The 25995-nt window shown below is 39.5% G+C and overlaps 1 protein-coding gene across 1 annotated transcript in view; it reads left to right on the plus strand.

Moving 5' to 3' along the window:
* The window catches only part of AUTS2 (autism susceptibility candidate 2), a 1207424-nt gene that overhangs the window by 481964 nt on the left and 699465 nt on the right, over positions 1–25995 (plus strand). The window contains exon 5 of the mRNA XM_018557876.1: positions 20370–20405. Within this exon, the coding sequence (XP_018413378.1) occupies positions 20370–20405 (36 nt within the window). The remainder of the gene's footprint in view (positions 1–20369; positions 20406–25995) is intronic.

The raw sequence follows: 25995 nt of genomic DNA on the forward strand, positions 1-25995 counted from the left end.
TTTAATCATGAGAGTGAAGGTGGAGAAAAGTGTTTTCCATTGAGCTACTATAAGGATCTTGGCTAATGTCATGCTGGAATGGAATCACACCTCTCATGAAGGAAATATAGCAACTTCCATTGTTGACTGTCTCCTAAAAATGCTTGTTGCCTGGCTATTAAGCTGTCCCTATGGCTTCTGTACTCAGAGTAATTATCCTGCAATTAGAAACATGAAAGAAAAGATATACTTCTTTATCTTAATACTAGTTTAATGTCAGTGACTCAAAATATTGAAGCCTAGAGGGTCAACATGATAGCCATGCAGCTAGCATTCTAAAGATGCCCACACACCTTACGATAATCGTACGATAATCGCGGGAAATCACGCAATCACACGATTATCGTAAGGTGTGTGGGAGCCGTGCAACCTCTGCTACTGTAAGGTTGCACGACTTTTACCTTAGGAACATGTTCGAAAACCAGCCGAACATCGTACGATGTTCGGCTGGTTTGTGGCAGGTTCACAAGATAAAAGCCGCACGGGCCGGTGTGCGCAGCAATGCGGTCATCGGAAGCCCGCCCCTCAGAGGGGCGGTCTTGCGATCATCGCAAGTACCATCTGCCTGTCCAAGATAGGCAGATCGTACGTTTTTTTAAATTACCTTCAACCATCGCAAGACAAAAGTCTTGTGATGATTGTAAGGTGTGTGCCCAGCCTTAGATGGAGAGGTCAGTATTGGCCTCTTCCATGTTTCTCTCATCCTAGAAAGTCTTGCAAAAAGGTACTGGACTAATCAATGACAAATACAACTGGCTGATTTAGATGGGTCAAAACAGAACATTAGGGACTGCAATGGATGCCCTCAATGTAACTGATAAAGGAAAGAAAAATTGTTGAAGCACTCATGTAAGGGTCCGTAGCAAGCTGGAACATTAGCTGTGGCAAATCAGTAGAGAAACACTGTTCTTTTGAGTCTTTTAAACTCCTGAAAAAAATCAATTTGTCACTTTGTATAGCATAATTTTGCAGCAGGAGTTTAGTTTTCAGTTTACTCAGTTTACAATTTGCAACTTTGTTATCAGTAGTCATCTGCTTGTGCAGCCTTGAAGAAGAAGGAGCCTATTCTCCAAAAACACTTTCTGTGTGAATACCATTTTGTTGTAGATAGGTACGCTGGAGTGTGCACTCATGACATGTGAGTGTTTAAAAATCTAGTTTGTTCACTAGAACCCAGAAACTCAATATAAAATAGCAAAAATATATTTTAGGATTATATCACATTTTCTCAATCATAAAGGAGAAGTTTCAAGGAACATATTGCTAAGTATGTCAGGGGGAATATCATCTTATGATAATTTTAACGGTAGCTTCATTAGCGGTTAAGCATAAAGTAAATTTAAATGTGCTCAGTGTTCAGAGGTTATATGTGAATTAAAAGCATAATACCATTTATCCATAAAATGTTCTGGAAAGGATTACAAATTAGAATTACCATTTTAAGTCACCTCATTTAAAATCAAAATCTATTAAAGGTAAGTTAATATGGCTTTGGACATTTTTATTTTTAAAAGATTATAAACATATCTTTTAAAACAAGTTTTTAATTATTGGTATGTATTACCAGGCACATCAATAGCTCTGTTTATAAAGCATGTTGGACTTTCTCCTAAGAAAGCCCAGTGCTACATTCATGCTTTCTATCAGACTGTATTAACCTCCCTGGTGGTATTCCCAAGTGTGGCTCGGGGTTAAATTTCCTGACCAGGAGCGGTAACCCGAGTCACACTCGGGAATACCCTGAATTCACTCTCACCCCGTCCCTCAATCCCCGCGGTGTCCGCTTGTCTTCTTCGCCCGATGCCGCCATCTGTCTGCAGCGTGCGCTAGCGTCAGCGTCGCAGGGGGGATGATCCAGCAGGAAATTCAAACGTAAAAACACATAAAACACACATAATACATTGTATTACATTGTATGCACTGCTATTACATTGCTGATTTGAATTATTTCACCTCAGCTTTGTCCCTATAGCTTTTTCCAGTGCCCTGCACTTTTACCATTCTATTTGCCTTGAAAACTTGAGAGCGTCCATGGCATCCAAAAAGCGTCAGCTGAGGTCAAAAGCGGTTTTTGAGCAGCTTGAAAATAGTGATAGTGATGTGGAATCACTTATAGAATTGAGCGACAGCGATTCGTGGAGAAATTTGTCGTCAGACAGTGAAAGCGATGAAAGCGACGATTCTGCGATATCAATTAGCCTCTTTTTTAAATTATCACTATTAAACATTTATATTTTTTTTGATCTATTGTTGTCTGGAGTTGTCATTTTGGTGCTTTCAAAACCCCACTTTTCTTCCTATCTTTTGTTAACTATTATTACCAGGGGTGCGGCACCTATTATCCAGATCCAGGCCAAAACTTTTTTACAATATGGGTTTAATATATAGCATCAAAGAGAGCACGATTTGGCATCAAAACCTATATGCTATGTGAATCATCAACTGGCTACATTTGGAAATCAGTGATATACACTGGAAAAGGAACCAAATTCGATCCAAAATACAGCAGCTATGGAATGGCAACATCTTCTGTTCTTTCTATCATTGAGCCATTGCTGAATCAGGGCTATTCTGTAACAACGGACAACTTTTACACATCTCCAGAACTTTATGACTTTCTTCTGCAACACAAAACAGATGCCTATGGAACCGTTAGGCCTAACTGACGTGGCATGCCGCCAGTGTTTGGCAATAAGAAGCTGAAGGCTGGAGAAATGGTTGCCTGGCAGAAAGGCAAAATGATGTCACTGCGATGGCACGACAAAAAAGATGTGTGCCTAATGAGTACAGTGCATAACGCCTCCACTGCTATGGTACGCACGAAAGGTGGGAGAGACGTCATGAAGCCACAAGTAGTAATAGACTATAATAACACCATGGGAGGTGTCGACAGAGCCGACCAAGACATGACATTCTACCCAGCAATGGGGAAACAGCAGAAGATATATTATAAGAAGATCTTCAGGCATCTTCTTGAGCAGTGCTTGTGGAATTCCTATGTTCTGCATAAAAAACAGATTGACAAGCCTGTGACGCATTCGGACTTCATTTGGAAAATTTAAGAACAGATCTTTTTGAACGACTAGACGCCATCAGTAAACAGATCTGGACGTCGTGCTGTTGGCGTTGTCAACCCAGAACGCCTGACTGGTCGTCACTTTATGGACCACATCCCGCCAACAGAGAAAAAGTTAGCACCTACAAGGATGTGCGTGGTTTGTTGCTCGAAGCGCGACAGTGGCAAAAAAATCCGAAAAGAAACCAGGTTCCATTGTCCTGATTGTGACGTCGGACTTTGTGCTGTCCCATGTTTCAAAGTTTATCATACCCGGGAGGTTTACTAAAGTAACATTGCACCCTTGTTTGGACAGATGTCAGTGTTTTTGGTTTGAATAAATTATTTAATTACATTTATTATTATTATTATTATTATTATATTACTGTTTTATATTGCTGTTTTTATGTGTAATTATTTCTAATTATTTGTTATTATAATTTATGATTTCGTGTTTCAAACTTTATCATACCCGGGATGTCTACTGGACTCTTGTTTGGACAGATTTAGGTGAGTTATTCCCAAGATTTACTAAGAATTACAGGAAAAATGCAAAAAAGAAGCGCCAGAGGTTATCATGTATAGTCTTATTGACAAAGTGGATGTATTGGCATCTATGCAGGAGGCAGCTCCAAAAACAGTCGGGGAGACTGGAGACACTACAAGACAAAAACGAGAGGGGCGCCTTCTCCTAGTGCAGATCAATTTTATTTTTCAGTTAACAATAAGAATAAGTCAATGAATGAATACTCACAAGAGTGGAAGATCACAAGCATTAAGAACAATGTAGAAACGAAATCCTAACTGGTAGCAGTGGCAGTCTATCAGATGTGTCCCATGTGCAGATCAGTGTACCAACGTGTCGACGCGTTTCTGGGGCACGCCCCCTTCGTCAGGACATAGCCTTAGTCTCATCCCCACTTAGATTATAAAGGGAGACAAAGCTCCTGATTGGATGCGGCTCGATAGAGTAGATGGGAGGTGCCCGAGTGGGGAGTGGGCGGGCTGCATAGGCCTTATTAAAATCTGGTCTTTTTCAGTGGTCCGTGACCTCGGTCTCACAGCCAATGGGAGCTGCGGAAAACCGAGTGGAGTGTTTACATTATCTATGCCCCTGTCAGGCTGTCGCCGGATGGGAAAATGGGAATATGACAATCTCCCACTGCCGGAATAATAACCGAACATAAGCTGGGAGAGACTAAAGGCTATTATTATTAATCGTAAGGACATGTCTTTCTGGAGACTATAAAACTTAGAAAGATCATACTGGTCACCGTGATGGCCATAATGATCATAAAAGTGCTGTTAACCTATATAGCATGAGGACATATCTTTCTAACGAATATATATGTAATCCTTATATTGAACATATGAGTCATAATAGTGGTCATAATGATCATAAAAGCACTGTTAAAACCTATAAATCTAAAAGCATATCAATAAATATCATGAACAAATAAGTGCTCTGGTGAACATATATAAACATATGAATAAAAATGTATATATATGAAAATAAGTGACAATAAAAGTCATATGCGATGTTAGAAACTCCAATTGAATTCACATACGTTATGGATTTATACAGGGATGATGGATAATTTAAGATGTCTACTGGACTCTTGTTTGGACAGATTTAGGTGAGTTATTCCCAAGATTTACTAAGAATTACAGGAAAAATGCAAAAAAGAAGCGCCAGAGGTTATCATGTATAGTCTTATTGACAAAGTGGATGTATTGGCATCTATGCAGGAGGCAGCTCCAAAAACAGTCGGGGAGACTGGAGACACTACAAGACAAAAACGAGAGGGGCGCCTTCTCCTAGTGCAGATCAATTTTATTTTTCAGTTAACAATAAGAATAAGTCAATGAATGAATACTCACAAGAGTGGAAGATCACAAGCATTAAGAACAATGTAGAAACGAAATCCTAACTGGTAGCAGTGGCAGTCTATCAGATGTGTCCCATGTGCAGATCAGTGTACCAACGTGTCGACGCGTTTCTGGGGCACGCCCCCTTCGTCAGGACATAGCCTTAGTCTCATCCCCACTTAGATTATAAAGGGAGACAAAGCTCCTGATTGGATGCGGCTCGATAGAGTAGATGGGAGGTGCCCGAGTGGGGAGTGGGCGGGCTGCATAGGCCTTATTAAAATCTGGTCTTTTTCAGTGGTCCGTGACCTCGGTCTCACAGCCAATGGGAGCTGCGGAAAACCGAGTGGAGTGTTTACATTATCTATGCCCCTGTCAGGCTGTCGCCGGATGGGAAAATGGGAATATGACAATCTCCCACTGCCGGAATAATAACCGAACATAAGCTGGGAGAGACTAAAGGCTATTATTATTAATCGTAAGGACATGTCTTTCTGGAGACTATAAAACTTAGAAAGATCATACTGGTCACCGTGATGGCCATAATGATCATAAAAGTGCTGTTAACCTATATAGCATGAGGACATATCTTTCTAACGAATATATATGTAATCCTTATATTGAACATATGAGTCATAATAGTGGTCATAATGATCATAAAAGCACTGTTAAAACCTATAAATCTAAAAGCATATCAATAAATATCATGAACAAATAAGTGCTCTGGTGAACATATATAAACATATGAATAAAAATGTATATATATGAAAATAAGTGACAATAAAAGTCATATGCGATGTTAGAAACTCCAATTGAATTCACATACGTTATGGATTTATACAGGGATGATGGATAATTTATCGTGTTCCTAAACGGCCATGGTATCTTCATGTGAACAATGTACTGCTGTATGGTGGTGTAGCTATGGGATAGGGGGTGGACAATAAACCATGGAATGCTGCATTTGGGAAAACCGACCGATGGTCAAAGAGGGGAAGAACAACGCTGGATCAAGGACAGTAGTCGGGGATTCAAAGTGAAGAAGTCAATTCTAGTCCTTCATTTAACCCTAGAGGGTACAGACTTTTGAGAGAATATATCCAGAAGGTTTCTTGCTGGCACAATTTCTTAAACTTAAGGCCTTCATCTAGAGTGTCGGGTATCATTTCGATTCCGAATACTTTCAGGCCCTCTGGATTTGATTTATGGGCTTCGGCAAAGTGTCGAGGAAGGGAGTGGTCGGTTGCTTTTTTGAGAATTTTTCTTTTGTACTCTCCAAACCTAGTCCTTAGAGTTCGTGTGGTGCGCCCTACGTATAATTTGCCGCAAGGGCAAATGATGCCGTAAATTACATAACATGACCCACAATTAATAAATTGCTTGATTGGGAACATTCGTCCTCCGGGATAATTGACTTATTTTTTACGGTGCCACAGAAATGGGCAAGCCCCGAAGCTATGTGTATTACATTTATAGCACCCTGTTTGCCCGAACAGACCTTTCCCTACATTCGTCCTTTTTGTGGTTTTTAGTCTGCTGGGAGCTATTAGGCTACGGAGGTCCTTGGGTTTCTTGTATATGACAGGACGATTTGGGAGAGATTGTTTCAGCACAGGATCTTCTTTAAGTATTCGCCAATGGTTCTTAAGTATTTTTGAAATCCGAAAGGCCTCATCATTATACTGTGTGCAAAAGTTAAACTTAAAGGTATTACCATCATTTCGTTCCTTTTTGGGGATGGGGACCAAGTGTTTACTATAAGCTTCTTCGATCATCTTGGTATTATACCCCTTATCTGTAAATTTCTTAATTAGTGTTGCTCCCAACGCCTCATAGTCAGAGTTAGAGGTACACGTTCTCCTCAATCTGCCAAACTGTCCATCTGGGACATTTTTGATCCACCTGGGATGGTGGTTGCTCCTGGCATGGAGATAGAAGTTACCCGAAGTGGGTTTGAAATGCGTTTTGGAGGAAATTGTACCTGTGTCGTCTACCCCTAACTCTAAATCTAAAAACACAAGGCTGTATTTATCAATGACAAAGGTAAAATCGAGTTTGAAGGGATTGCCTTTGCAGTAATCCACAAAGCTAAAAATTCCTCGTCAAATGATAATAATATCGTCAATATATCTGGCGAATAAAACCAATTTAGATCCGAATGGATTGTGGGACCAAATATAACATTTTTCCCAATACCCCATGAATAAATTTGCATAGCAAGGTGCAAAACTGTCTCCCATGGCAGTACCTCTAAGTTGAATATAAAAGGTATCTAAAAACATGAAGTAATTGTGAGTTAAAACAAATTCGATGGCTTTAATAATATAATTGGCCTGTTCGGAGTTAAAATCTCCTGATTGGGCCATAAAATATTGTACCGCTTGAAGACTGAATTGATGTTCGATGGACGTGTATAACGAGGCCACGTCCAACGATGCCCAACGGTAGCCCTCTTTCCATTGATAGTTTTTTTTAAATTTCTAAAATATGTCCAGAATCTCTGACATAGGAGGGTAATTCAGTAACAAGTGGCTGTAAAAAATGATCTATGTAACTGGCAAGATTTGAAGTCAGGCTGTCCATGCCTGCTATAATAGGTCGACCTGGAGGTCTGGTAGGGTCCTTATGAATTTTGGGGATATAATAAAAATAGGGGATACAAGGATGTTTGGTGAATAAAAAATTAAATTCTGGTTTGGTTAAAATTCCTTGGGATAATGCATGTTTTAATAATTCCTCCAAGAGGTTCTTGTATTCACTGGTGGGATTACTTTTTAGGGTAAGGTAAGTGGACTTATCCGACAGTAGTCGAGTTGCCTCTGTAATGTAATCCTCTTTATTTAGAATAACTAAACCCCTCCCTTGTCTGCCTGTTTAATAACTAAATCCATATTGTTACTGAGTTGTTTAATGGCCACTTTTTCTTTTGGGCTTAAATTAGTTGGTCTCCTTCTTTCGCTAGAGCAGAGCTTTTTAAAATCTGTGTAGACTAGCTGATAAAAGGTGGGAAGAAAATTCCCTTTAGAATGGTGGGGATAAAAAATCGACTGTGGTCTAAAATTGGTATGTCTGATGTTGGGATCTATCTTGGGGGTCCATTCAAATGTGGATTCTCGACCATCCCATAATTCTTCCAGGTCAAGGAGAGCCTGTTCATCAGGGTCAGGGTCTGACCCTGCGGCTCCTTCCCCCTCTATTGGTAGGAAATTTTTCATCTTTGCGTCTTTTATAATAAAATGCCGATGGAGGGTGAGTTTCCATATAAACCTGTGAAGGTCTAGAAAAATAGAGAATTCATTGGGTGAAGAGTTGGGAGCAAAACTGAGTCCTTTTCTTAGAACTGATTTTTCTATCTCATCTAGAGGATGAGAGGACAAATTGAAAATTTTTATAGTATCGTAATTTGGGGCAATGGCGGCTAAGGACTTCTTTTCCCTTTTTTGCTTGACCTCTCGTCCGGCTCTACAGCCTCTTTTCCTCTTAGGTTTGGTGACCATTTATTTTTTCTTACTTTGGGGGTATGTACCAATGACAAAAAAGATTCGGCGTCTTTGAGGACAGTCCCTTCGCTACGACCTTGATATTTAGGTCTGGTCCCTACTTTGTTCCATTCCGATAATATTTCTTGTTTGTCTACTGCCGAGGCCCATGAGTTGTCGCCATGTATGGGAATATTAGACAGTGGCCGAAAGGCTACTGGGGAGGTGGTGCCATAATTCTTCAGGTGCCGATCTAAGGGATCTGGAGATTGTGGGCCTGGAGTAGAGGACCCCCGATGGATGGCAATAATCTTGCGAGGAGTGTTAGTGGGACTTGTCCTACTATTGGGGTTAATGTAAGGTCTGGGATGTGACAGTTGTATGGGACTGGGAACAAACTAATGGTTTGGGATGTGCCCTAGGGGCTTCAGAGGATACTGGTCTAGAGCGTGTCATCAGATGTTCATCACATGCAGGAAATTGATGTGTATGAAGAAATTCCTGATGATGTTGGTGTTTATATAATGGTCTCTGTGGTCTGGCTGTTTGCCAACTGTTTCTGTGGGAAGGGGGCCTAGTAGGTTGGGGATGAGTCGTTCTGGCGCTGCAACCTATAGTCAGACCTATGTTGTTTGTTGGCTTCCCTTATGGGCCGTTGTGTATGTTGTCTAATGGATGCAGGACGAGTGCCAGGGCTCATATTTCTCTTCCGAGAAATTTCCCTAATTTTTTTATCGAGCAGAGTTTTTTCAAATTTTAAGATCTTATTGTGAATGGACAGATCCCATTCCGAGAAGAATTACAGGCCTACAATATAAAACAACAAATTTCCATGAAAAACAATGTACCGCTTTGGCATGCTAAAATCCTGTATAATCATACCGTCCAGGAGGTTAATAAACTAGTTAGATGATGCTATTCATGCAAGCAAATTGGATGTTTCCTTTCTGTAACTCGACCCTAATCTCAACACATCATGCCTTAAAATTACAGACCTCACAGAACATAGAACATGCAGAACTCCTTTGCTCCCTGCAAGTGGTACTGTAAATATGAAATATTCATATACTTTGTGATGTGTGAGTGTTGTTCTATGCAGCTTTGCACTGTGAGCCCAGGCTGCATGATGACATTAGCCCAGGGGATTTGTCATTGACTGTCTGGGCTTATAGTAACTGGCTGAATGATGTTGGGCAGCACTAGAGCATGAAGAACTTGAGTGTTGCTTTATAAACTTTTTTTTTCAGGTAGGTGGTAAAAGGGGATTAAAAAACAAGATTTAACAGTGTTTTGCTGACATTAAAATGCAATATTTCCTGCTCAAATGGATACCAGCCTGGTATACCAGTCACATGAACATGTACAGCAGAGAGGGCTGTAGGTGTGCAGATCCACTTCTTTGCTGATACCACCCAGCTTTTGATGGGCACTGGGCTCTTCAGAATGTCCACTACTCCAAATGCGGGGATGAAAAGGCTTTATACCTGCTCCTCTACGGAGCAAGACAAACTGCAACATCCTGCCTGGTACCTGTTTACATGATGCAAAGTTTAAGTGATTTTAAAAATGTCTTGCAAAATCTAGATTATAACTACCTTCCCATCATTTTCTTCAAAATCCAAGATGGCCATTAGTGTCTCTAATTTTGTGTCATGCTTCCTCCAAAAATCGTGTCCAGGGTTAAAGTCTGGGGAGGAAATGTACCACATGTTTTTTGTGGCTTCCAGTCTGAATATCAATAGAGAATCAGCGTGGTCAATGGAGCAGAGAGTCCCACACCTCTGTGGGGTTTTGAAATGGTCATACAATAACCTGTAAAATCAAAATCTTTTAAAGGTAAGTTAATATGGCTAATATGGTTAATTTGGCTTTGGACATTTTTATTAGATTATAAGATTATAAACATATCTTTTATAACAATTTTTTAATTATTGGTATGTATTACCAAGTATTACCAAGAACATCAATCAGTGTGGTAAATGGAGCAGAAGGTCCCACACCTCTTTGGGGTTTTGAAATGCACATACAATCACCTGTACTGAAGATTATTTTAAGCATGTCAGGTTGCTTGGAAATGAGAATTCTGGTTAATCATTGCAATAGAATTGCAGTGTGAATAAATACTGTACTGGAAACTTTACAGCAGAAGAGTGATTTAACTGCATGCACATGAAAAGAAACACAATATAGATCACTCTCATAGACTTACAACAATATTACAGTTCACAGGCAATGGGATCTACATTTTCCTATACTTTACTTAGTCTAAAAATGTAACTGCAAAAAGCATCTGTGCCAATTTCCATTGCACAGACATGTTCTGCTATTGTTTCATTTGACAAAATAAATGTAAAGGTTTTTAGTTTTCATTTGTTTCATTATTTTATTCCATGCACATGTCTAGTATTGATGCAGGGAGCCTGGCAGGTGGTTATGAGACACCCCCCCTCCTGCTTCTTCTGTATCACCGAGACAGTCACAGAGAGATCTTTGTGACCTATCCAAGGATTTGGAGACTGAAACTGTTTAATTTCAGTGGTGTAACCTTTTTATATCTATATAATGTTTTTGCCTGTAGATCTTACATTTTCCTTGGTTACTCTCAGTTAAGTATTTTGGTTATGCTGCTGATGCAAGACTACTTTGAAGACTTTATAGACTCCAAGTGAACTCTAAGTAGTACTTCAGTTCAGTGTTTTTTGTATTTACACCATCTTCTGTACAGCAGGTTATTTCAGGATCAAAATGTTTGATAATGTAGATATTGGTTAGCCAGGACTTACATGCTGGAACCTAACTTGAGTTGAGTATGACTTATTTTTTATTAACCACACAACAGAACAACAGATATCAGGACTAAACAGGAACACAGTGTCTCTCACTGCTAGTGTCATACTGCTAGCTGGCTGTTATGCTGATGCTAGGGATTCATTATTTCTGTGTTAGGCCTGGTTCACACCTGGGCGTTTTACAGCGCCTTCCTACGCACTGTGAAACGCTCAACATGTGAAAACCAATAATTGCCTATGGGCATGGTTCCCACCTGGGTGTTTTACAGCGCGTAGAAATGCACTGCAAAACGCCCTACGCCCAAAGAAGTACAGGAGCTTCTTTGGGGCGTATTTGCCGCTCCTATCCATTAGGATACAGCCGGATAGCCCTTGGAAACACGTGTTTGTCTTACTGCAAATCGCGGTAAAACTGCACGGCACGAAATGGGCGGCAAACACGCATATTCCGTACGCCTAGGTGTGAACCCAGCCTTACTGGTCTGGAACAAGTACGAAATAAGCAAAATACCTTTTTCTGACTTTTTATTGCTGCCTCCTTTTTGCAGGTTTGTGACTCAAAAGCAATTAAACTGTATATAGTCAGACGATTAGTATTTTCAGAAGAGGGTCCTTCCAACAGACACACTTTATTTCTCTCATGTCAGGCATACTTGATACATACAGGCTGCATGATAGATAAAATAAAGCATACCGTATAGAAACTTCTCCAATACTGAAGTGCAAGACACTTATAAGAATTCATTCTTATAATACATTCATTTTTTAAAATGTGAATATATTAAGTGTTCATAAATATGCGGACAATCTAATAGAGACAAGTTTCTGTAACAATAAAATAAAATGAGTAAGTATGCTGTGTGTCTAAAAATAAAAATGGCATTAGAGATATAGCGATTATCCATTCTTTAAGCTTGTCAGGTGCGTCTTCCTCATGGAAGAAATATATTTCAGCTATTCATCTTATTAGCTACTACCATAGAGGAAAGTAAGGCTTGGCATGTTGACAAAGACCTGTTCTTCTTTCACTCTAATGAGATCCAAGCAAAAGAATGACACTTCACAAATGTGAACATATAACGTAGGGAAACAAGCTGAGATAACTTTCAGACTATGGGGACCCATTAATATTCAAGCTGTACCAAGTTTCCATCAAATAAAACACAAGAACTGATATATTTTAATTCAGCCATACATACAAGCCAGTTTTCAGACAAACCTGCATCATGGATATAGTTACAAAAACATGGAATGTCTGAGTAATGATGAAATTATAATTGGTTCTTTTACCTGACTGTTGATTCAAACATCTAAGGGAAAGTTTGTGATTTTTGTAAAATACATCAGCTGCACTGCATGGGTACTGCCATGGAGAATGTCATTCACAGGATGTTGGCAAATTACTCTCATTGCAATGTATGACATACAGTCAATTGTACATATAACGTACTGGGTTCATTTATCAGCTGTAACAATATATTGCTCTGGTTTAGGCAAAGTGAAAAATATGCTCTGTCCATTACTTGTTACATTCTCCACAGGATTCAGTGAAACACTCTACCAGCATTTTCTGAACCCCTCTACAAGCACCAAACATACACATTAAATTAGAAAATCTGTTTCCCGGAATTTTACCAATCTTGACCTTAATGAACCACAGACATATGGAGTATTAGTACCTGTAGGAGTTGTGACCTGCTCCATAGCATTCATATGCCATGGGAGACCACTTTTATCTGCATTTGACTAGAAGTACAGAGATGAAATGTGCGCATAACATGTACTGTAGGAAACAACTTCCTGCAGTAGGAGGAAGTCTTTTACTTCCTCCTACTGCATGCCTCCAATGCTAGTCCATGCCACCACACAGTGTGTGCTCCAACATGAACACCAGAGGGATTGTGTTGCTGACCCCTTCCTTGTCGCTGCTCACTATTCTTGTCTCCTCTTTGATGGTAACAACAGCCTCTCAAACCCCTTGTCAGACTGCCATTCCCATTGCTTGAGGCCACAGATGCCGCCGAGGATGCTAGTGGAGATTTTTGCGGAGTGGGGGAAAGCTGTGAAAGGAAGAGCAAGTAGGTGTAGGAGGAGTGTGGGCCTTTTTCTGCCAATCAGTGTGCTTCATGTGCTGCTCCCACCTGAGTTTTGTAGTGAACAATCCTGTATCCCATAATGCATGTGGTATCCAATGACTGTTATTTTTACCATGCTTGATATACTGCAGACCAGTGGCTGCAAACCCTTAGAGTGCACTACACCCTAACTTCCTCGTTTACAATCTCAGGCACCCAGGCACTGCCTATTGCCACTTGAGCCCACTGAAGCTGCAGAAAAATCAATTGCTGCTTTCTGCCTGTTGTCCCCTCTCTTTATGCTCCTCACACTCTCTTCATCAAATACAATGAATTCCTGCACATCCCTCAGCAGTAAGTTAGTGAAATAATTTAGTTGACTACTCCATGCCAGTTTGCTGGCAATGGCATAATTAGGTGTAGAATAGAAGGAAGAAGAGGGCGCATTTAAAATTTGTTGCTCTGCGCCTGGGGGGAGATTTGGGGAGATTTGGTTATCCATTCCACAACCTCCTCCTCATGATCTGGCTGTATAGCACACCCACTAATAGAATGAAAAAGCAGACATGGCCTGCCTATCAAAGGTGTGGACCAACCACCTCTTTGTGAATGCAGAATCTGCTTGATGCCTACTAGCTGTGCATTAAGCACATCTGACTCTCCCTTTAGTTCACCCAGACATATTGAATACAAAAAAATTGGGATTGACAAGGTGGTACTTTGGTACACTTAACAATGAAGAAAAAAAACAAAACACCAAAAATAGTGCAAGCTGGGGCCAGCTGCTAAACCGCAGCAGAAGTTGTTTCTGACACAAATATTGCACTGTGAACAAAAAGGTGTACACAATATTATGTAATCACTAAGCAGCATCTCACTGTAATGTAGCACAATATATAAAACTGTATATCTCTTTATCTCCCTGAAAACACTCTGTCAGCTTTTCCTATCTACTGAAAATCTCTGCACACTGACAAAATGCTACTAGGAGTACTAGGAGTCCTAATATTTATAGGAAGGGGATTGGCACATTAGAAAATCCCCATGATTGGCCCTTCTAAGCCACCTGATCACAGTTCAAAGGCCAAGAAGTGCATGATTGGTAATTGGTTGTATTTGTGGTGAATGATCACAATAGTTCACCTTGAAGGCTTGAACTCATGGCCCACCTGATCCCGGAGCTCATCCCTACTTACCACTTAGTTTGCCATCCAGGGCCTTCTTTAACGCAGGGAAAAGAGGGCACTTGCCCCGGGCCCAATAAAGGTTGTGGGGCCTGAAGCATCTGCCCCTTGAGCCCGCTGCCCGCAGAAAATTGCCAATCGGATTGCATAGTATAATACGTTATGGCAGCGGCCGCATACGGCAATGCCATAACGTATTGTCCTATGCGATCTGCACGATCGCATCCTAAAGGTAGCTCCTCCCCCGGACCCCGCCCGCATAGCGTGACATGTCACGGGCTTCCCTGGAGGACGTGAGGCTGTGCGGACTGCCTCACTCACATCCAGGACATCCGGAAAGAGGCAGACTGGCACGAGGCGAGGACTGACTGAGGCAGGTAGGTGTGAAAATAAAAAAGGAGAACTATAAAGGAGATATACAATTTGTATATCTCACTGAAAAGCTCACTCCATTTCTGTTATTCACATATATATGAAGGACAGAACAGAAATGGAGTGAGCTTTTCAGGGAGATATACAATTTATGATTAGATAATCAGACTTAACAGAGATACGATTGTTTGTAATTTGACATGATACAGTGTTTTTGAAGGTTTAACAGAGGAGGAGCCTAGTTTTCTCTCAACGTTTTGCTCTTAGGGGCGCTGTAATGGATGTGGTATATATTCTGCAGGCGATAGAGGTTGTCATTCAAATGGGTCAGTGTGTGTGTGTGTGTGCATCTCTGCAGGGCCGTCCAGGCACAGCACCTGGGTCACAGTCACCGAAGCAGATGAGGGAGAGAGGCCCAGACCACGAATCCCACCCGGAGCAGCATAAACTGAGAGGCATCGAGGGTAGCCAAAAGTCCTGGAACTGCTTATTTCCACGACCAGAACCGAGGGGTGTCCGTCCTCCTCTCACTGTGGAGCCCCCAGCATGTTGCACAGTCGCCCCGGGCTGCACATTTGAATGACAACCTCCCTCTCCTGAAGAAGCGCCCCTAAGCGCGAAACGTTGAAAGAAAACTAGGCTCCTCCTCTGTTACACCTTCAATAACGCTATATCATGTCAAATTACCAACAATCATGTCTCTGTTAAGTCTGATTATCTAATCATGTTAATTATGTCTAATCATGGCTTTCTACTATCATGCATTGTAATTCTATCAATCATGTTATTCACATATATTGAAGGACAGAACAGAAATGGAGTGAGATTTTCAGGGAGATATACAATCATGTTGTCATTTTTTACATTTTTTTTTCTTGGTGGGGGGCCCGGGTGGGCCCAAGAAAATGTTTGCCCAGGGTCCGATCAATATTAAAGACGGGCCTGTTGCCATCCTCCAGCAAAGCAAGGTCTGCACTCTGCTGACATTTTCTCTACCTCTACTGCCAGGTCAGCTCTCTCTTTCTTCAGCCACTGGGTGGTCAAAGATAGTGTAACTCTTATGTGTGTACACTTGGCTAAACTGTGAGCACCATATAGATTGTACAAGCGTATGCTGCAATGCACATAAGCCACGGACAGTGCACAATTTTAAAAATATGTCCAGTTTCCAAAAAACACTTTGTTGGGGGGTTGCATGTCAGATCTGCTTTAACCAATGTGTCCCAATGGAACATTATTTACAGTATCCTTTGATGACACCACCTAAAGTTTATTATGTAGCATCTCCCTTGAAGAACAATGCAAAACACATTTTAAAACCTACAGAACAAGTAAAAAGATAACCAATATTCACAATGAAAGTGGATATTTATACATTTGCAGATGAAGATGTGAAGAATCACAAAATCCAGGAACCATTGTGTTTTGCTTGATGACAAAACATTTCAACATCACTAAGATATAGGCAAGAGTGAGTCTGTAGAGCACAATCAGTGCTCTGCAGTGCTGACGTTCAGTTGTGTTGTTTTCATATCTAGCTGGGCTGCATCTGTACAATAGCTGTATGAAGAAGATGACACGCTGCTTGTATTTAGGGAAGCTGATGGGCTTCCAATGCCTATTTCTGTTTTGTAAGTCTTAGTCCTTAAATGTTTTGTTGCTTTATGTTAATTCTTCAACAGTGCAATCAAATTCCTGTCATAATTAAAGCTGTCAGTTGGAAGGCAAGCCAATCACCGAGAAAACACAGCATAACAAATGAAGTGAAATGATTCTGCATGTAGCTATACGATGCTTCGCCAGGCATGAAATTAAATAAGTAATTTGATGTTGACATCAGAAATTGAAATGATACCCACTGTTCCCTCGTTCACTCAGACCTGCATAAACAAAAGTCAGGACAAATATGTATAACAAAGCCCCTGTGCCACCCATTTCTCCCTTGTAATATATATTTACATTTCTATGCAACAAGGACCTTCATTCCTTCTTTACATTTTTTGTAAAAGCTTTTCATTTGAATCAACAAGCCCAGGCAATTGTAATTCCTTAGACTTACACAAATCTGTTTTATTCAGCCTATTAGCATACAAAGGTAAGTTATTAGAGTTAAATCTACTATTTTTGTAGTACTTGAATAGTTCTGCTATAAATATGTTACAGTTCTTTTTATTGGAAAATATGTATATAATTTTAAAATATAAAATAGATAAAAACTGTTTGATAATAGAAAAGAACTCCAGAAAAAAAATTAAACATGATCGGTAACAAATAGCTCTAATGAGTTGTACGCCAGCTCCAGAATTGCTGCCACTTGTTAATTTTTTACTGTTTTATTGATGCTGGATAGTGTAGCTTTTGCTTTTTTGCACTGCGACAGGAGACTTGTGGCTCTTATGCTCCCATCCTCTTTCTTGACCATTCACAGAATGGTTTGTATTTTGTGAATGGTTTACAGGACAGCAATCCTGTAGGTGGCATACACCTTATTAGAGTTAACTGTTTGATACCCAGCACATTTTATAAATCCTATATTTTTTACTGGAGTTCTGTCAATAATTTTGCCCTGCATTTCAGAAATGGTGATCTGAAACACCCTTTTCAACCAAGATTTCTCTGTAACTGACATAGAGATGGAGAAAGACTGCGTGGGAAAAGCTGGTGATGTTTTTTTAGGGCATTATGCAACATAAAATATATCTAAAGGTTCCCCGTTAGGGAGATCCACTCTCTCTCTCTAATTGTTCTGATCACCAGTGTCACATAAAATAAAAATTGAGGGTGAATCCAAAAATTTAAGCTGCCGATAATAACTGTCTTTTAGGGGATTTCCCTTACATTGGAGAGATATCGTTACTTCCTGTTGAGTCTACAGGAGAAGGCCGAATGGTGAGGCGTGGCAGAAAATGGGAGTTGTTCCGACGTATCAGAGCATATGCTTAAGCAGTGGATTTAGTGTTTCAGTTTAGCAAAGTCATCAGTACTAGTAAAGTAGGACCAACAGGCCCACATTGTTCGGAAGCTGTCCAGTGCATCCTGTTTGGTGGCAAGTAGTTCTTCCATCTTGTGACAATCTGACTGTCAAATGTCCTTTTGATCTTTCAACAACAATTTAGTATGAGGGTCTGCCTGATTGTGTACATATTGAATAGATAGTCTAGGTAGGTCCTTATGTTACATAATTTTGGTAAATCTAAAGGCGATATTACAGAGTTTGTATACTCAGATTGTAGGGTACCTGAAACACTATAACCTGGATGTGATGCTGGCAGAATCTGTGTGGCTGCAGAGACTTCCAGTACCCATTGCTGTGTAAGAAAGTAGCCTGAGAATAGAGGTTGAAACAATAACCACTTTGTGGACTATGTACCATGTGTATATGTGAATAATTCAAGCTCTCGCTTGTGATGATGACATTATGGTAACAAGTGTAAAGACCCAATTCACCAATCTATAATGCAAGTTTAATTTGCTATAACAATTGTTGTTTTCAGCCTGGTGACTGTTATTTTAAGCTCTCACAGGCTCTCATTGCTGAAAATAACAGTGGCATGCACCACTTTTAAATTAATGGCAATGCAACACACCTAATGCACAGTAATGCATGATCGGTCTATTGTGAGATAGTTTGCATTAATCGCATGATATTGTGCAATTAAGGCAACAATATGGTGTCAATAGACCCTTAAAGAATGACTGGCTGTATTACTGCAAGGCAGCAGAAGGTGCATTGGGGTTCCATTAGAATGAATGGCATTCAAAATGCAAATTCAAATGAATGGTAACTCAATGCACCTAGTGCACAGTATTGCATGCTAGGTGTGTTTTGCAATAGCGTGCATTAATCACACTGTTGTATGCAATTAACACAATGCTATGGTGTGAATGGGCCCTTAAATGTCCATCACTTGCTGCAATTCCTAGACAGGAATGTATCAGATTTTCAATAACAGATGTTTCTTCAGAAAAGCAACGTTCCTTCATTTCTAGGTAGCGCATTTAGAGATTCATGTTAAGGACTTTTAAATATTTTTTAATGAAAATAAAATGGTGCGAGAAATATTTACAGAGAAGGTAATACAAAGCAAGCATTAGCAACAGTAAAAAAAATGTTTAAAAGTGAAAATTGAAAAGTAAGGTTCAGAGTTCTGATCACATGACGAGTAAGTCTAATCTGATGTTGCAAGAGTCACTGGCTCTCATAAATAACTCTTGGGGGGGGGGGTTATCAAAACTGGATCACACAAAATCTGGAGCAGCTGTGCATGGCAACCAACCAGCTTCTCTCCTCAGTTTGTTCAGTTATTATTTGAAAATGAGAGAGAGATGCTGATTGGTTGCAATACACAGCTGCTCCAGATTTTGTCTTCTCCAGTTTTGATAAATTCCCTTCTTAGTGTTCCTTTATAGTTCCAATAGTATAACGAGAGCTCCCAGGTGACCAGCTACCTTTTCTTGTCCCCCAGCCAGGGTGGTGCAGGGCTGCTGCACTCAATCAAAAGGTTTGAGAGGTGTTCTGTAGGTGTGCTTAAGTGTATTATATTGCCTAGCAGAAACACTCTTAATGTCATCTATTCTGGATAAGTCTATATTTCTATAGACTATTGCTCTATGATAATGATGGTTGGTGTTTGATATGCTGTTTTTACTGACGGTAACCTCTGTTTTTATGCATTTTTCATTGCAAGAATTTGAATTGCCCAGGTTTATGATATGTTTACTTATATATGTTAGACAATTCACTAAAGGCAACTACATAAATATAGTAAAAAAAAGTCATACATTTTGTTACATTAAAGTCTCTTTTGATTGTAAATTTGCCATAGAAAAATATTATGATCTTATTGTAGACAATGAAGTAGCTCAAAGTTTGGTAATTTTAGAGTCTGCGGCTGCCTTATGTTTTAGTTCCCTGGCTGTGCCTACACGTTCTTCACATCTCAGACTACTAATTATGTTTACAACATGCCTCATTTTCCTATGACCCCCGGGAATCAATTGGCAAGCAGGTCACACACTGAAAAAGTCATCCAAGCCCTTTAGGATTTGCCTGTTTGAAGTTAGTCTGTTCTTTTCTCCCTCTTGCCACTTTGTGGCCACAATACATAGTAACTTGGGATCAGGGCAGTGAATGTCAGCAAGTCAGGGAGGCAGTTTGATGAGTGTCTGCTTAGTCTCAGTGCAGGGCGAAATGCCATCATTACCCAGCTGCCTGTCAAATAAATTGGCAATTACAGCCACAGCAGAAGCCTGGAATTCAGTACATAACACGTTGCCATCCCCAAACCGCTAGGAGATTTAAAGGAGGAGGGGAAGTGAGGGAAGGGGAATTAAGCAACGTTTTCCTTGTTCCAGTAGCGACTGACAAGGACCAGCATGTCAGTGCTGTGATATGGTGATGAAATAATATGGAAAGTGCTGGTAATGAGCTGTGCAGATTAGAACGTGTTAAAAATACAACACTAATTTTCCACTTTATTTTTCTGTTCTGTTTTTTTTCATTGCAGAGCTCAGCTGCCTCCAGCCTGGGAACTGGATACTTTGTAAGTGCAACTTTTAGCAACATACTAAGAGTGACTGATGATATTGCATTTGTATCATGTCAAAGCAGTTCAAGATAATCAGGATGTGTAGGGTGAAAATGTCATGTTCTACCTCATTAGAGGTAGGAACTGACTAGCTAACATATTGCTGTATTTGCTGTGTTGAAAATATGGCATTCCTAAAGTATTAGGATAAGAAAATGAAAAAGAAATGTTTCTTCATACAATGTAACTCATTGAAGTGTTTTATTGTGCTACAAGTCTTGTTTCATGCGAGCAACCTTTGTCTTACTGAACATTTTTAATCTCAAGTCTGAAAGTTCCAGTGTCTACATGGTAATATTCTGAACAGGTAAGTCTGCATATCTTTCAAAATACTGAGCTGAACATGGTGTAAGACACACAAATACACAAATTTGTTGAAAATACACCTAATTTGATGTTGTTTGTCATTTTATGCTTCCATTCCTAAACTATTTATGTACTAAGTTAGACCACATGCAATAAAAGTGTGCTTGCAAACTTGAGATGGAAGACTCTAATTTGTAAGCACCAGTATTTAGAAAGGACTTTGAGACCCCTTTCTGAAACATGTTTTTGGTGAGGGGGTATAAGAACGGACAGCTTATTAGGAACTGTATGTTAGGGGAAACATACTAAGCAAGTAACAGACAGATTTTGGCTGCTTTGCTAACAATAACTTCAGTACCTGACACCCTACAATGTCCTTTTTGTGCTGTAAGGTTTTGGAGCAGTGTTCACAGCCTCCAGTGCTGTCCATAAGCTGCAGCCAAGTAGATGGAGTCTGGACTAGGCCAGATCATAGAGAATGATGACTAATCTGATGACCAGATATTTTACCCTTGTTCTCAGTATGCTGAATCAGTATTCAATGAGCTGTGCTTGAAGCTGTGAACACTGTGTGCTGATCAATCAGTGCAATGGAACATTGAGGAAGCAGCAGATACTGAAGTTATTGCTAGCAGCCCTTGTATGCCTGATGTTTACTTGCCTAATTTACTGTTACCCTGCTGTAAGCAGAGGCAAAATGTTTAACAAGTGGCACTATAGCATAGTGAAACTCATTTGCCTGCACGCAAGGAGGTGAAATCAACACTACACCTTCTGCATTTCCAAACTCAAGCATTGAGAATCTAAAAAGAGACATATTTTAAGACTATACATGGATATTGTCTGAACTAAAATGTGTCACTTCTTTTTAAAAACAATGAACCACCTCTGACTAATAACATATTTAGCATGATTGATGGGGCTAGTGACAGCAATGACAGTGAACATCACTAATTAATGGAGAGCTCAGCACTTCTTGACTATCTGGGATTTTCAATAATGCAGCATAATGATCAATAATAACATACATAGATTAACCTATAGCAAAAATACAGATTTTAGCTTATTGAACTCAGATCTTGATTTTAATACGTATGCTTTTGACCATTTTCAGTTATAGCCCCAAACCCCACCTCTTCTAAAAGACTGTCATATGGGTGTCTCAGGCCTAATTCATATCAACTTCACTGACAGTTGTGACTTCATACTTAATATAAATATATACTTTCCTGCAGAGTAAATGATTGTATCATATTTTTTTCATTTTGATAACTGATGTGTGTTTGCACAGGAGTGATCCATTATACTGTGAATATTATTCATATCCGATATTAATTATCTCTTATTTCATGATGAGCATAACATGCAATTACATGAATCTTTAAACCAACATTATGTTCACAAAATTCAAAGTAGTGAAACAGAGCAGGCTGTGTGTGTATGCAAGAGTAATCAGTGTCATTTTCATATATTCCTATTTCAGAAGCTCGATGAACATAAGAAATGCCATCTGTTACTCTTTTCTGTGTTTCTGAATTGAGGTTGGTAACATAAAAAAAGCCCCAATCCCAGAGAGTCTCAATATTGTCACCACTTCTCAGCATTATAAATATGTTCTATTTTCAAAGTGAGAAATTATTAAGAAACTGAAAGAATACAAAAGTCCTGTAATGTAATCACAGACAGAACATGGAGACAGTGAAATACCATTGTAGTCATGCCTTGTCTAGCACATAATCTATTTTTTTCACCTGTTGATCATTCAGTATAGTGAATACAAATCTGATGAATGGTAGATGTAAATGTAGATGCAAATTTGAGAATAAGCGCAGAATAATGGGCTTTGCACTTACCAATCAGATTTTACCGCAAAGTCAGATTCCAGCTGCCATACTTTCCTAAGAACACCCCTTGCAATCTTGAGCCAGCGGCAGCCAGCATTTGTCTAAATCAGGGGTAGCAAACCTTCCAGCTGTTGTGGAACTACAAATCCCATGAGGCATTGCAAGATTCTCACAGCCACAGACATGACTCCCGAAGAGAGATGCATCATGGGATTTGTAGTTTTACCACAACTGGAGGGCCGGAGTTTTGCTACCCCTGGTCTAAATAGTACTCCTTAGATAAAGAGCTGGAGTATACTAAGAAGAGTTGTAGGGGATATTAGGAAGAAACCTTAATCTTTAACTTTAGGCTACTTTATGGCAGTCAAAACAAGTACCAATTCCAGTTACTATGGGATGCAAAAGCAAACAAAAATCTTAGTTTACCTCCTCATGAGTGGTCAAAATTATCATTTGTGTCTTACATTCTCCCCATGCAGGCACTGCAGCCTACAGTGGGAGGGTTATAGCAATATAGCTCGCCATATTTCTTCTCCAAATTAACAAATTTGGAATTGCTTTTATTATTCTCTTTGTTGTTATGTATGGCACTGATATAATAAAGTAATTATGTTATAAAGTGAAAAATGTAGCTAAATAGAGATTTGCGTTATTAAAAAAAACACTTCATTGTGGAAATATAGGCCTCAGAGTTATCCATGTACTGTCTGATGGAATGCTGGGGACTCATCAGTGTCCCCCTAGGTAAAACTCCCCTCTAATAGAGAAATGTGTTCCCGGGGAGTACAATATTACTAACTCTCAGAAAAAGCATGGGTAAGAATGTGGTGAAGCCCCTGTGTAAGAGAACACTATATATGCTTTTCCCTTTGGAAGAAAGATTGCTTCCTGTAAAGTTAATGTATTTATTTTTGCTAGTTGTTATGGTCCCTGTCTCAGCATTTAGGAGGTTGTGTGGAACAAGGGGCAGTTTGGAAGCATACTGTAATCATGTAATGTGATGGATGGCAAGAGAAAAACTACTCTAGCTAACTGACCCATTTGCCGCTAGGAGATTTAAAGGAGGAGGGGAAGTGAGGGAAGGGGAATTAAGCAACGTTTTCCTTGTTCCAGTAGCGACTGACAAGGACCAGCATGTCGGTTCTGTGATATGGTGATGAAATAATATGGAAAGTGCTGGCAATGAGCTTTGCAGATTAGAACGTGTTAAAAACACAACACTAATTTACCACTTTTATTTTTCTGTTCTGTTTTTTTTTTTTATTGCATGCAAAATATAGATGGGGCAGTGGACAATTGCTGTGTCATATTCTCCCCATTCCTAGAGTGCCATCATGGGGGAAATATTGGGAGCACTAGAGCAAGAACATAACTTTGAACTCTGAAGTGTCCTAAATAAATCTTTCCTTGCCCTTATATATCTCCTCATGTATGTAGTGCTAAACTTGCAAGTGGCTTATATGCAATTCAGGTAAGTGGGGGGGTGGCAGGAGGGGGGGAAGGTTTGCGATCTGACCATGTTTTATGTTACCCTAAAATATGAGTGTAAAATGAAACATGGTCAAAAAGGTGCACTTAAACTTTAACACATTATCTGAGACTCTAAAAGCAAATCCATGGTAAGTTGGATGTATTAACATCTTAATTACTGTAAAATTAATTTTCATTGCTAGGGGATACCGAGTGATGACACCACATGGTGTTATCATGGAGGTATTTTGAGACAGAAGCTGAACTATGTAACTATGTACATATTTGTTGTGTGTTCTCTCCAATCACATCACTTCTTCCATGTCACGGGCAGTACAAGTTTGTGTGAATCAGAGACTTCATCAGAAATTGGCCACAAGACCATGTTTCCACTTAGCTTTTTAGGCAGTCGATGAGTTTAAGCATGATAAAAAGGACTTACTCTTCTGGTTTATTATTCATAAGTCAATCCATTTAAATTTAATAATTCTATTGTTCAGAGCACAATCAGTTCAGTAGCCATCCTTGCCAACCTATTTAGTGGTAGTTCAAAGTTTGCTCACTGCTTGTCAGGCTATGATGTTTACTACTAATACAGTCTGTCTGTCTGTCTAAAGAAAATAAAAACAATGGTAGCATAATTTATATATTGTTTGAAAGTAATTAAGCATAGCATAGCATGGGCATAGCTATACTTTAAGATTTCTAGATGTCTGAACTGTCTTGAAACATTTCTTCTTGATAAATATCAACCATGTGGACGTTTTGGACTGTACATTGGAAAAATTATTCTGAAAATTGCTTTACTTATTTAGGCAGGCCCAGAGCCTTATTAACTTACACAAAATAAATATACACCAGATGTCTTCTGTGGCATAGACAATGAGAGAATTCCTTTATAACAATTTACTTTGACATGTGTTTGTAATAAATATGATTATTGCATTATCCCACAATATGGCAAAACACTGATTATACATCCTTGTTTATGCTATTACCCATAGACTTTGAGATCACTTAGTGTGGGAAGAAACTATTTATGGCTTGTACTTATAATCTAAGCTCATTTACTAAGAACAGAGGAGAAAGAAACTGAATAATGTTGACTATTATTATATTCCTCAAGGGTACATGAATGTTAAGCTCTTGACAAGTATAATTTAAAGCATTTAATCAAATTTGTGTAATTCAATGCATTTGGTAGAAAGCAGCAAATTCGCATACTGGTCTACAGTGCTTTATGGTTTGAGAAATCTTTTTAGTGCTCACATCATTTGAATGTTATTCTTGCCAAACTGTCGTAAAACAGTATGTAGAAGTTTTTTTCCCTTTTTATTAGGTTTCTTTTCAAATTAGGATTATATACATATTGATGAAACCTAAGGCGTGTTGTTGACACCATAGAAGTTTCTCCTAAAAGACATTTATGGTTAACATTTAAACACCCAATTCACCCACAAAAACACATACATGTAGTAAATGTGTAAACACACACCTAAGTGCAGCTTGAATGTATGTACGCGTGTGCGCGCGCGCGTGTGTGTGTGTGTGTATATATATATATATATATAATGTTAATGGGTAATTAAAGCAGCTTTGGAGCTGTCTCCCACAGATTTACCCCTTTGATTCTTGAAAGGTGCTCTTTGAATCCACTTCTTGTGAGCCCAGGGCTTTGCCCTCCCATTACTGTACATGCCACCACTCTCTGCTCTGCAGCATGAACAGTCCACCAACTGCTTAAGGAAGAAGTGGATAAATAGTACCTGTGATAATTGGACTGGAATGAATTGGACATGCAAGTAATACTTTTTTTATGCTGCAGGGGTTGCTCCAATATGGGGGAATGGGGGGAATCTGGCAAGCCCAGATTTCAAAGTGGACCTATAAACAAAAAGCAAATATTACCTATTATACAAAAAACA

Source organism: Nanorana parkeri, unplaced genomic scaffold, assembly GCF_000935625.1.
Source record: "Nanorana parkeri isolate BGI_ZX_2015 unplaced genomic scaffold, ASM93562v1 scaffold308, whole genome shotgun sequence".
NCBI lineage: Eukaryota > Metazoa > Chordata > Amphibia > Anura > Dicroglossidae > Nanorana > Nanorana parkeri.